This window comes from Syngnathus leptorhynchus, chromosome 11, assembly GCF_054491065.1.
Source record: "Syngnathus leptorhynchus isolate UIUO chromosome 11, UIUO_Slep, whole genome shotgun sequence".
Lineage (NCBI taxonomy): Eukaryota > Metazoa > Chordata > Actinopteri > Syngnathiformes > Syngnathidae > Syngnathus > Syngnathus leptorhynchus.
In genome coordinates, this window is record NC_141205.1 from 7089214 (window position 1) to 7101098 (window position 11885).

The 11885-nt window shown below is 41.8% G+C and overlaps 4 protein-coding genes across 5 annotated transcripts in view; 2 read left to right on the forward strand and 2 right to left on the reverse strand.

Annotated features, from left to right (window-relative positions):
* The window catches only part of scn8ab (sodium channel, voltage gated, type VIII, alpha subunit b), a 28827-nt gene extending 26346 nt beyond the window's left edge, over positions 1 to 2481 (reverse strand). The window contains exon 1 of the mRNA XM_085923269.1: positions 2423 to 2481. The gene's annotated coding sequence lies outside the window, so the exon portion shown is untranslated. The remainder of the gene's footprint in view (positions 1 to 2422) is intronic.
* A 1280-nt stretch (positions 2482 to 3761) lies between these two features.
* Positions 3762 to 5215, forward strand: LOC147049168 (thiol S-methyltransferase TMT1A-like). Of its 2 annotated transcripts, none has more exons than XM_085923258.1 (3): positions 3762 to 4075; positions 4598 to 4816; positions 4970 to 5215. In XM_085923258.1, the coding sequence occupies exons 1-3, from the start codon at positions 3800 to 3802 to the stop codon at positions 5201 to 5203; spliced, it is 729 nt and encodes a 242-aa protein (XP_085779384.1). In that variant the 5' UTR covers positions 3762 to 3799; the 3' UTR covers positions 5204 to 5215. The 2 variants fall into 2 exon arrangements, with proteins under 2 accessions (XP_085779384.1, XP_085779385.1); XM_085923259.1 differs by having other exon boundaries at positions 4598 to 4795.
* An 8-nt stretch (positions 5216 to 5223) lies between these two features.
* On the forward strand, positions 5224 to 8108 carry LOC147049169 (thiol S-methyltransferase TMT1A-like). Its single transcript, XM_085923257.1, has 2 exons — positions 5224 to 6520; positions 7365 to 8108. Exons 1-2 carry the CDS (start codon positions 6023 to 6025, stop codon positions 7596 to 7598), a joined length of 732 nt encoding a protein of 243 aa, XP_085779383.1. The 5' UTR covers positions 5224 to 6022; the 3' UTR covers positions 7599 to 8108.
* atf1 (activating transcription factor 1) lies at positions 7778 to 11850 on the reverse strand. Its single transcript, XM_085923256.1, has 7 exons — positions 11546 to 11850; positions 9772 to 9894; positions 9363 to 9454; positions 9175 to 9302; positions 8911 to 9090; positions 8634 to 8781; positions 7778 to 8533 (listed from the first exon to the last, which is right to left on the reverse strand). The coding sequence occupies exons 2-7, from the start codon at positions 9892 to 9894 to the stop codon at positions 8389 to 8391; spliced, it is 816 nt and encodes a 271-aa protein (XP_085779382.1). The 5' UTR covers positions 11546 to 11850; the 3' UTR covers positions 7778 to 8388.
* Positions 11851 to 11885: the final 35 nt, after the last annotated feature.

The following is an 11885-nucleotide window of genomic DNA, read 5'->3' on the forward strand; positions in this document are numbered from 1 at the left end:
CCAAAAGCTCGTCGATGTTCAGTGAGCCGCTGTGTCCTTTGTGCAGGGAAAGACACACACGCACACACACACACACACACATAGCACTGTCTGCATCCCATCATTTGACACAAAGCCGCTTCATTCCTCTTCCTCCGTTTGTCTAATTACCTGACATCTGATTGGAGGTGGTCGGATTTGGTCAAAAGAGGAAGAAGAGCCACAATTACTTTGATTAGAGACACACACACACACACACACACACGGCTTGGAATATAAAACGCTGATCTGTCATCCCCTGCAGTCATTTCTTATTGCTGCTACCACCAAAATGCAAGCAGTGAAGGGCAAACTTAACTCAAGATGTAGACTTGAGGTTTGTCGAACTCAAGTTGATTTTGCATTCCGTATATTCAAGTCATTTTAAGTTGAATTTGACATAACAATAATGAGAAAAGTTGCTTGTGATTTTCCAGATATTGCATTGTTATATACAATGGTAGCATACATTTTGAAACAAGCATAGGCCTTAAAATTCCAAACTCAACCAACAATTTGTGGAAAATTCGCCTCTTCCTTTTTTAATGGGCCGTACGGTCTTGAGGAGTTTGACATTGGTTTCAATGTCGACCGTCTTTCAAGCGCAAAATTGAGACTAAATAAATAGCGCCTCTGCTGTTGCAACCAGACACTGCACTGAATTTGGCCTCATTTTCTTTCAAGGGGAAGTCAAGTACAACATTTTCCACACAATATGTTTTACGTGGTCCCCACTAGTATAAACAGTGAATTCTGATGAATATTGATTCGTATGATTAATATGAGCCCTTGGGCATTGTGTTGGCATTTTCAGTCAAAAGCAATATAAGGAAAAATGGCCACCCTGCGAGATGCATAAAAACGGGTGGATTATTTTATTTTTTTGCTTAATTCATATTCCGCAAACGCCATATTATCCAGAATAATATGTCTGGGCACTTAGAACATATTATTGCACAGAATATTTTTGACTTGACTTTGGCTTTAAGGCCCAATTAATCACCTATTAAATCCAGACAGATGATAAAAATCAGCAGAACGACCCATAAATCGATGAATCGAATACAGCCCAAGATTTTGTTTTATTTTTTACATTCTGTTATTAAAAGCGATCAACGTATCTTTCTCCTTCTACGACTTTTACCAATGTAAAGATTTTAAACCTGTTGAAATGAGATCAAATCGACGGGCAGACCAGTGACCCCTAACAGATTGTGTTTGACCTTGGCGGTTGTACCGAATGTATTAAAGAAATCAAACCGACAATTACAATAGCTTCCACAACATTCCCTCATTAGTAAATAATTTGATCGTAACCAACGGCACCAAAGGAGTTCACAATTCATTTCTATCACCCACACTCCTCCAGAAATGCACTTTTTCAAGTATTGCACTGCCGTATCTTACTTAAAATCCAATAGCCCTCACTGATGAGAATAGCTGCCAAATAATAAAGGCCTCAAAGAACCTCCCCATACACACTCACCTATGTGTGCAATTTCATTCATGCACTGATCAAAAGATGAGTTGGGAGCATCCACGAAAAGAAATGCGCTAATGTCGGAACATATATGACGCGACGTTTTCGCCCTTCTTTCTCATCATGAAGATGTATCCAAAATCATGTAAGAGACATTCGGTAGCAGCAAAGTGGCGTACAGCCAAAGTCTAAAATGACCTACTGCAGTATGGAACAGTATATTGCTGCTATGGGACCACATTAACTCATATAGGGCACCGATTATATCCTGACAACTCAAAGCAGCCCAAATCAGCAGAACTCGCTCCATACCGCAGAGAGCATACATTTATAAATAATCTTCCTCTGAGCTATTTACCACACCCCAATGGAGCACACGAGAGAGAGAGGGGGGGGGGGGGGGGGGAATGAACAAAAGGGGGTGCCACCGCGAGTATTCCCAAAGTAAAGACGCATCTTTTAGGGGGGACAATGGTGCAAAGATGGAGGTGATGAGATGCATCAAAAAAAAAATATATATAATGATGGAAAGGTATCATCAGAAATGGAAACAGGATAGTCACTGCGGCCACTGGGAGAAGTTTGATCACACTTTGTATCTGCGTATGCTGTGTGGACCAGTCTCATGTCTTTCCGAACATGCAAGGCCAACACCCCAAACAAACATGCTGACTCTCGCTTTATCGACTTCAAAAATAAAAAAAAGAGATCGCCAGCAAACGCACGTTCAGATTAGCGACATTCTTGTAATTATAATACAAAGCAAGAGTTTCGTGTGCCCGCGCCATCCCCTCCGTGGGAGACAGGAAGGATGCTGAGAGAGAGGGGGAGCGTTCTGCGGCAACGGGATGCAGTCAGTGGCCAAAGTAGGACTGCGACCCGCGCGGCGACCGAACGATGCGTTAAAACAGGTTGACTACTTACTTTTCCCGCGCCTCAACAAGAATCCGCACGGCGTTCGTAGGAATGCAGGTGTAGAAAAGAGTGCGGAGCAACTGCGGTTGTCGCCATATTGATGCTGCCGATGCTCGCGCCGCAGCTGCTATCTTGGCTCGGCGTGCGCGCGGCTGCCCTGCATAATTGATGACTCTGGGCAAATTGTTAGGGAGTGTCGGCAAATGCCTGCAGTCTCAACAACGAATGGAAGACCGCAGCAACGCAGGTGGCTGATACAAGTTAGAAATGCGCTGGACAGCCTGGGCGCTGTCGGAAAATCTATTTGCTTCAAGCGCAGTCCTCAAAATGAGATTTGAACATTTAAGGATTACACTCAAATGTTCTATCACCAAGCACGAGCGTTACAAGGTTGCACCTCCCTGGATCGAAATAAATCCCGTACAGTGAAGACTCCGCATTACCTCGGGACGATGTACCACCAGGTGGCGCTGTTGGTCTTATAATATGAATTTTCTATTTAATACAGTGTCCAACCCAATGTCAGATGGGAGTACCGGTTCACCTTTGACGATAAGGGCTATAGAAAATGGAGGAAAACAGAAATGAAAATGCATAATAATGATAGTCATCATAATAATCATTGCATTGTGAATTATCTTATGAAAATTAAAATATAGGAAAGGTCAACATTTTAAAGTTAAAGTGATTTGGTTTGAAATGTGTGTGCGTTTAGCCAGATAAGATTTACATGGGAGAACATAGAGGCTGCGCTCTGATTGAGCAACAAAAATCCAACATGGAAGTATGGAATAAAGACAAACACTACAAACGGAGGGATAGCGTTGGGAATAAATGAATACAATTTTAAGGAACTAATATTACACACACATAGGCCTATACCGATTGTGGTGTCTTTTCTGGAGCTGAAACGGCTTTTTATTGATTTCAACGGGGAAAGCTGATATGAATGACTTGAGTGACGAGCGTGTTTAAATCAAACTCGTATGCCAATGTCACCCATTCACCCATCACTAAAGTCAAGTTTGACCTCGTTGGCAACTTATGGTTATTGTTTTACTGAGCTCTTCTGCTCTCTAGCGGTCATTAATTGCACTACAGCTTAAAAATTGACGCTTGGCAAATGAGCTTCCGGTTGTAGTATAGGCGGTAATATTAGAATTTATTAGATATTAAATATAGTGTCGGTTGCTTCAGTGTAGAACAAACGTATGGACGGCCAGTAATTCTTTCATACTGTAAGTAAACTGTAGCAGTGAAAATTAACATTGCACGATTAGTTCATGAGTAAATATGTTTTCTTTTGAAATGTCACAGGCATTTGCGACATTGATGACGGTGTCCAACTTAACTTTCGCAGTTATCTTTTGACAGCCAAGACTGCAAATGTCTTTTCTGATGACATTTTGTACTTTAGTCGTGAGATTATTATGTGTGCCCTTGAACCTGCTGGAAGCCGTGGGCTTGTACAAACTCTACAAACATATCGCTCCATTTTGCCTGTATCGTGTCTCCAAGCTGTACAACAAGAAGATGCATGAAAGGAAGAAGGAGCTGTTCGCCTGCCTGACTGAGTTCAAGCAACCCGGACAGCAGCTCACCATCTTGGAGGTCGGCTGCGGCACCGGCTCCAATTTCAGATTTTACCCGGCTGGTTGCAAGGCAAGGCAGCTTTACAACATAGTTCAAAATACAACATTTAAAGCCGTATACTGTACAAAAAAAATCATCCAAGCCATTTAAAAGAAAATTTGGGAGGAATTGTAGAATTTAAGACATTCGAAAGCAAAAGCTAGTTCACGAAAGAACGTACAGTGCAAGAATAAGGTTTTAGAAATGTTGATGATAGAAAGGCTTTAAAAGACCTTGATCATAGGTATGGGGGGGAAAGCTTTTTTTAAATTTAATTTAAAAGCATTCCCAAATAAGTTCTCTTGACAGCTTATTTTATTTGTGCGCAGCATAACAGCTACATGCTGATTCATCATGTTTTGCTTTGAGCTTTGGGCGTCACTAATTGACCTGAGTCTGCTGACCTTACAACCCTACCGTGTTTATTTGAAAAATATATTTTTTTAATGTTTTCAGAACCTAAACCACTCAGTGACCTATTCACCAGTAGCAGGATTTTAAAATCCATTCTACATCTGACTGGAATAATATGTTCTGATCTCTTTGTGCCAGGTGATCTGCACTGACAACAACGTGCACTATGTGAAGTACCTGCAAAGGAACATGCTCGAGAACCCCCACATCACATATGAGAAGTTCGTGGAGGTCTCGGCGGAGGACATGCGCTCGTTTGAAGATGGGTGCGTGGATGTGGTGGTGTGCACGTTGGTGCTCTGCTCGGTGGACAATGTCCCGCAAAGTCTGAGGGAGGTGCGTCGCGTTCTGAGGCCTGTGAGTCGAGTTTCTCTCATAGAATTTCCCTTGTTACATTTTATACTCCTAGAGATGCTAATTTGTCCTAGCGGCACAAAACGAAGTAAAAAAAAAAGAAACAACAACAATGTGCAGATAAATGTTTAACACCAACTGATATTTTCTTTGCAGCATGGAGCCTTCTTTTTTCTCGAGCATGTTGTCGCAGAGCCGTCGACGTGGACGTATTTCTTCCAGCACGTCCTGAAGCCTGTGTGCTACTATATTGGTGATGGATGTCAGGTCACCCGTGCAACATGGACACATCTGGAATCTGCCGGATTCTCTGACCTCAAACTAAGACATATGAAAGCGCCACTCATCTTCTTCAACAAACCACACATCCTGGGTTATGGAGTAAAATAGATTTATGGCCCACTCACCTGACACTTGAGGCCATCTCTGGTCCATAGTGCTGATCGCCAAGGCACTTGTGATGCTCATTTTATTTTTCTCGTCAAGGGATTCAAAGCACATTTCATTTTTAATAGGAACCCTGCTCATTAATTTGCATCTCACGCAGGTCTTTAGAAGGAAATGAACCATATTTGCTAATTTAAGTATTATTGTAGACCGCACTAGCAGAAGGTGATTTGTTTCTCCAGCCAACAAGTGAAGAAAGGTTATGATAGTAATTTAAAGATAATGATAAAGTATCTTTTGTTGGAGCCTATCCCAGCTCAATTGTAGAACACCCATAGGTTAACATGAATTTAAAATCTCACAATGAACTATTTAAAGTCTTGATGAACCTCACACAAATGTTTTGGGAATGTTGGAGAAAATGTTTTGAAATGCAACTGCAGAAGACGATTTAAAAAAAAAAAAATCTGGTGTTTAGGGTTATCGACACTATCCAACTCGACTTCAGAAAGTTCCTGGTCACAATGCTCAGAGTTTGCATTTTGCCGAAACCGAGTGGCTAAGTGTCAAAAGAAATGATTTTGTCGTTGCACTGATGTCCGTGCATCATATTGCTTTTATTTTGAAGGCGCCTAACGCAACTCAATGACGGCCTGTTAACGTCATGGTAGTAACAGTGATGCAATAGCGCACTCTTGTGGTAGACTATGTGAAGCGCATCAAACATTATCAAGGCGATTACTTAGTGCGTATAATCTTCCGACAAGACGTGTTTTCTTTCGTTCTCAGAAGTCTGACCGGGATTGTCGAGTCCTATCAAGTATGAGTTTTTTTCTCCTAAAAGCGTGCAGGCTCCTTTGCTTGTTGTTGACTTTGCCTTTGCGTCTGGCGGATACACTTGGTTTCCTCGCCGCCTACAAACGCCTTTTTCCACTGCTAGTCTACAACATCACAATTTCGTACAACAACAAAATGCACCGCATGAAGAAAGAGCTCTTCCGGAACGTGCACGGCTTTGCAAACAGCGACGGTTCGCTTCGTCTGCTTGAGATCGGTAGCGGCACCGGGGCAAACTTTCAGTTCTATCCGTATGGGTGCACAGTGCTGTGCGTGGACTCCAACCCGCACTTCGAGACTTACTTGAAAAAGAGCATGGACGAAAACAAGCACCTGACATATGAGGCCTTTTTGGTTGCCTCTGCTGAGGACATGAAGGAGCTGGATGATGAATCTGTGGACGTTGTTGTATCTACCTTGGTGCTGTGTTCTGTCAAAGACGTGAAGCTGGTTCTTCGGGAGATTCGGCGTGTGCTGAAAACAGTGAGTGTCCTCATATGAGGGCTTGACAAAAAAAAGCAGGACAGAAGTTTGACTTTGCATTTTTTGTCGTACAAAAACACAAATCATGACTTTAATAGACAAAGCAGGTATGCAGGCCTGCCTGCACGATACATATGCATGTTTAAAATGACATTTTAAATATTGTATACAATTCATCTGCATGTTGCAAAGGGAGGCTGTGGATGCATGGCTACCTGACCCCTTGTTGCACAAACCATACCATGGACATGCTATGAGGACACAAAATGTGTGGCCATAAAATAGATATAAATGCACAAAATAGCAATTTGGGGGTTAAATTGTCCCATCTATCCTGTCTTTTTGCCCAAGCCTCTACCTTCTACCCAAATATTTGCAATTTCTTGGAGAAGAGGGAATTGTGGATTTGAGTTCGAGCTTATAGCTCCATCATCGCCACAGCGCATAATGAATTTAGGAATTATACACAAGACTGGGACAAAATATTAGCAAGACCTCTCAGTGTAACCTGTCTTACAGGTTACATAGAAAAAATACAAACATGTCATTTTAGCTGCCATTAGCTCACCATGTGACCCAATTAGCACAATTAACAAGACAAATATTTTTGACTGCATTTCACACACATTTCATTTGTTGATGGACTAAATTTTGTTTGTAGAAGTGGAGTCCTCCTTATACCTATATATGGATCATGACAGGACTGGGAAACATCTTCAATGTAACCAAATACTGGGGGATCGTGCAAGCACAATCTCCACACACTTAACAAAATTAATTCAAACAATCAAACCAAGTCTGATGACTAAAATGTATAAACACTCACACTGTATTTGTCTTCTAGGGTGGAGCCTTCTATTTTTTGGAACATGTGGTGTCAAAGCCCTCAACATGGACATACTTCATCCAATATATAATCGACCCTTTGTGGTTCTATATCGGAGATGGCTGTACCGTTACAAGAGCGACCTGGGAAGAGCTGGAGTCAGCTGGCTTTTCTGAGCTCCACCTCAAACACTTTGAAGCGCCAGTGACTTTTATGATACGGCCTCATATTATGGGCTATTCCATCAAGTAACATCATTCTAATGATATAAATCAATTAACATACTGCTGAGCACTCAATCCAACATGCAATTCATAACAATTTGACTCCAAACCATTTATATTTATATCTTTTTTTTTGTTGTAGGAAAAAGTTGCCTATGCGTCGCTGAGACGGTTCACTCGTGCCAAAAAATGATGAGCAAAAAAAAATAGAGTGAAAATATATATTATTTACTTACATCATCAGCAACATTTCATACACTGTTCCACAAGGCCGCCCTTTCCACTGTGAAATAACATATTACCCTGACACTGCAATATTTTGTCCAGATTGTCTCAGAATGAACAATCACACTGTAATTCTGTTACCCTTTATATCCCTTTGCACAAAGTATGAAAATTGTAACATTTCCTTATTGGGAATAAGAGGAATTTCTGTGTAGCAAACATGTTCACATAGAACTAATACAGTCGATTCTGTAAATGCTGTTGGTAGACCTAAAAAAAACACCGAACAGCATTTTTTTTTTTTTTTTTTAAACAAGAACATTTAGAAATTGAGAGTCAAAAGGTAAAAAGCTCATCATTTCAAACCTCCCAGTTTAAAAAAATATACACAACTATAAATGTTATAGCATTAGTAAAAAAAAAAAAAGCTGGAAAAAAAGTCCAAATTCTTTTTGTTTAGATATACGTCTATATCATTGTTACATTGAGCGGAGTAAAAAGATTGTGGATGTCAACCTGAAGCGTTCCCAGAAACACGACGGCGTCCAAAAAAGCTGTTCCCACTAGCACACGAGTCTCTGCGCTTGCACGCTTTACCCTGTTTTGACACAATAAAGTTCCTTTAAGCTTTTCAGTTCCTCTATCAGGGTTTTGTTTTGGTTCTCGAGCACCGCCACTCGATTTTCAAGGCATTTGACATATTCCTTTTTCTTCCGCCGACATTCCCGGGCCGCTTCCCTGTGACGAGGAGAAAACGGGACAAAGTGGTGAGAGCAGCAGTCACCAAATGTGTTTTTCACCATTCCGCTATAAGATCAAAATACTGCGATGCAATTACCTGTTTTTTGCAAGTCTTATTTCCCTCTTCATCGTCGGATCTTCGCTTTTGCTCTGAGGCAATCCCAGAGACGAAGCCATAACTAAGGCCTGGGGCAGAGAGCCCGATGTTGGCGTTGAACGAATTTGATACGTCTGTACTTCTCCCCCTGCATTTTAGAAAAAGAGCACACTGACTGTGGTCATTTGTGTCATGGCTTTAGACCAGGTCACATTTTTGGTGTGTAAGAGGGGGAAAAAAACCCAAAAAACTGCTGTTGACAGAAATCATCTCTCACCCTGTACAACCACTTGGTTACTTGGTACCAATATCTGCTGGCCGTCAGGGGTCTGAGCATACTGGAGGATTGTGGTGCCCTGCTGGCCTCCAGTCGGGTTGGCCATGGCAACCTGAAGCTCCTGGATTCCATCGGGGCCTGGATTTGTCAGCTGGATGGTTCCATTTGGAGTTACGGTGACTGGAATAAGCCGAGGAAATTTGGGGTCAAAATGTGTCCGAGGTTATTTGTCAGATGAGCGTGGAGTAGAGGAGCATCGCGTACTGTACTGGCCGGTGGTGGTCTGATAGATGGGTGCGGGGATGGTGACGCCCGTCACTCCTGTGGTTGTCGAGCTGTCCTTGCCCTCACTGTGTGGGACGCCCTCAGATGAAAGCTCATTCAGGATTTTCCTAAAAACAAAAAAGGCATTAAACCGATGGTGTTTATGAGTAAGCTTTTGGTTTCCTCACCTGTACGACGGTCGCCTGGCCAGAAGCTCTCTGGTCTTTAGTGGTGTGGTTCCACTTTCTGATGAATCCTGTGAATCCTCACTATCTGAACCCTTTACCATACAAGTGTGGCAAATAATTAGCACTCAGAATCACAACAAGACTGATGGTCTAATTGAGAGTAGTGCCGTGCGATTACGATACAACCGAAATGATTAATCTATGGTAGGCCAAAAAGAGGAAACCATGGTTTGGTTTCATCTACAGCTTTCAGACAGAGTGGAGTAGCAACAAAGAACCAAAGTTAGATGAAAACCACAAAGTGATGAAAAGCAGAAAAAAAGCCTTTTAACTTTTGGGCCGTATACTAATATGAGGATAACTTTATTCATATCGCACCGCACTACTTGAAAGTTGCCACTGGTCAGACCTGTGAAGTCTGCGTCTGGGGGGCCTGGATGACCGACGACTGTGGAGACTGGATCACTCCTTGAACCTGTAGCTGGCCCCCTGGCAGCTGGACGAGGGTCACAGGAGAACCACCAAGTGACATCTACAAGAATGAAAACAAACACACACCTACTTCAAAACCTGATTGATAACCTTGACAAATGTAGTGATGAAAGTCAACAGTTTGCCAATGAACCAGGATAACCTTTCAGAATATTAGTGTGCCGTAAGGTTCAAATAGCATTACTAATGTATTTGGCATCTCTGCCTGCAAACAAACTGAAATGAGGAAGAGGTGAGATGTTGAGTAAGATCGAGAAAGCAAAGAATATGCAATTGAGTCAGCAAAGTCAGAAGCATATAACGTTTCTGAGAAACATGGCCGACGGAAACCAGAAACACAGAAATGATTTTCCCCTTTAGAGCAAAAGACCCCAGCTAGTCTAAAGAATATTCTGACTAATTAAGAATTAAGCAGAAATGTATCCATCTTGCATACATGAAAATTAATTTTGGTTATTTCATAATTTCTGATGTGCAGGATTTATGGATTTTGGTCTCAGTGGCCCTTGTCCATCTAAGCCTTGTTATTTGTATCTAAATTTATACATTGACTCACCCCACCATACCTTGCTAAGCTCCTACACCTCTATGTTAAACAATGAATATATTTTTTTGACTCAGCATTGTTTTAGCATTCAATTGTGTTTACTGTTTTTATTTTATTATTATTATTATTATTATATAGATGTATTTGTGTTTTTTGTATCCCTGATGTTTACTTAAAACACTTTGTATGCAGCTGTGAATGTTTTTAAAGTGCTTTATAAATAGAGGAGCAAAACCTCTACTCACTTCAAAGTAGAAATTAAAATTTGTATCATTTAGTAACCAAATTTGGGGAGAAACAAGATGGATGAATTATGAGCTATTTCTCTTTTTAGGGCAATAACGTTAGAGTGCTACAATACTCTTGGCTCATAAAATAAATATATATGCCGTTTTATTTTCAGATTTAATAAAAGCAACAGCAGAGGCAGTATTTTTCCGATTTGGCACGACGACAATTTTTCCAGCCACAAAAATATGGTTTGAGTATTGGCAGGATTTATATATTTTTTTGGCTATCAATCAGATTTTGTTCAAATGATTAAATTGATGGAATCATCGTTTTGACTCAAAAGCGTGACTTCCTCCTGGGGTATTGTCGTTAGTCGCTTTTGAAATGTTCAAATCTGGACCATTATTAAATCGGAAGTAGGCCCCACACTCTGTGACGTACTTAAACAAACCCCCTTTCCCCCGCATCGCAAGTTAGTGTGCTTAACATTTCAAAAAAAGTGGACAACTCCAACTGAAAGAAACGTTGGCGAAATAGTGCTCTTGGTTTTGCAAAGAGTGCCTATTTGGTTGCAGAAAAAAAAACCCGAAGAAAAAAAAAACAATGACAAAAAGCGGATGTTGACTCTTTGCAAGCGCTCAAATGTACAGTTTGGGGAGGCATGCGTGAGCCAAGTGCCGCCACTGTGCTTCACAGCACGGACGAACTTGTGTAAGTCTCTGGTGAGCGAATGTGTGCAACTCTGTCACTGGCATTCGGTTGGCCGCGTCAAGAGACGTCAGCGACACGGGGGAGCCATTTAAGCGAACTCCACCTTACCTTCGTGAGGCGCGAACAGGAGTTAAACGAAGCAACAGCCGCCATTACGACCACGGCGGAGTAAGCGGCGACCTCGAACGGGGGACAAACTTACCTTTCAAAGGCCGCCGTACAGCTCCCGATCACGGCGTGAGCTTGGGAGAACTCGTATTTAGACTTTCACGTAACAAATACTGAGGAAAGTTATTCCGCGGGTTTGGTGAAAAACCTTTGGAACTCAAATTTAGAAATACACCGGGAGCTGTCGGATACAGTAGGCTCGTATCCAGCCCGAAAATGTTCACAAAATATCTATGATCGATAGTGTCCGACAGAAAAAAAAAACTGACGTCATAAATTTAGGCCTCGTACGGCAGAGTCTCTGTGACAAAGTACGTCACAGAGGATGGGGAACGTCACCCCGCCTTCCGCCCGCCTCCTTTTCTTGTTCCTTG

What these genes read in the sequence shown, in the direction of transcription:
- LOC147049169 (XM_085923257.1), top strand. Translation starts at nt 6,023, where the DNA reads ATGAGTTTTTTTCTCCTAAAAGCGTGCAGGCTCCTTTGCTTGTTGTTG. An exon ending in TTCGGCGTGTGCTGAAAACA is followed by an intron (nt 6,521 to 7,364) that starts GTGAGTGTCCTC and finishes TTTGTCTTCTAG; the next exon opens with GGTGGAGCCTTCTATTTTTT.
- atf1 (XM_085923256.1), bottom strand. Translation starts at nt 9,894, where the DNA reads ATGTCACTTGGTGGTTCTCCTGTGACCCTCGTCCAGCTGCCAGGGGGC. An exon ending in TAACCAAGTGGTTGTACAGG is followed by an intron (nt 8,782 to 8,910) that starts GTGAGAGATGAT and finishes TCTAAAATGCAG; the next exon opens with GGGGAGAAGTACAGACGTAT. An exon ending in ATAAGACTTGCAAAAAACAG is followed by an intron (nt 8,534 to 8,633) that starts GTAATTGCATCG and finishes TCCTCGTCACAG; the next exon opens with GGAAGCGGCCCGGGAATGTC.
- LOC147049168 (XM_085923258.1), top strand. Translation starts at nt 3,800, where the DNA reads ATGTCTTTTCTGATGACATTTTGTACTTTAGTCGTGAGATTATTATGT. An exon ending in TTTACCCGGCTGGTTGCAAG is followed by an intron (nt 4,076 to 4,597) that starts GCAAGGCAGCTT and finishes TCTTTGTGCCAG; the next exon opens with GTGATCTGCACTGACAACAA. An exon ending in TGCGTCGCGTTCTGAGGCCT is followed by an intron (nt 4,817 to 4,969) that starts GTGAGTCGAGTT and finishes TTTTCTTTGCAG; the next exon opens with CATGGAGCCTTCTTTTTTCT.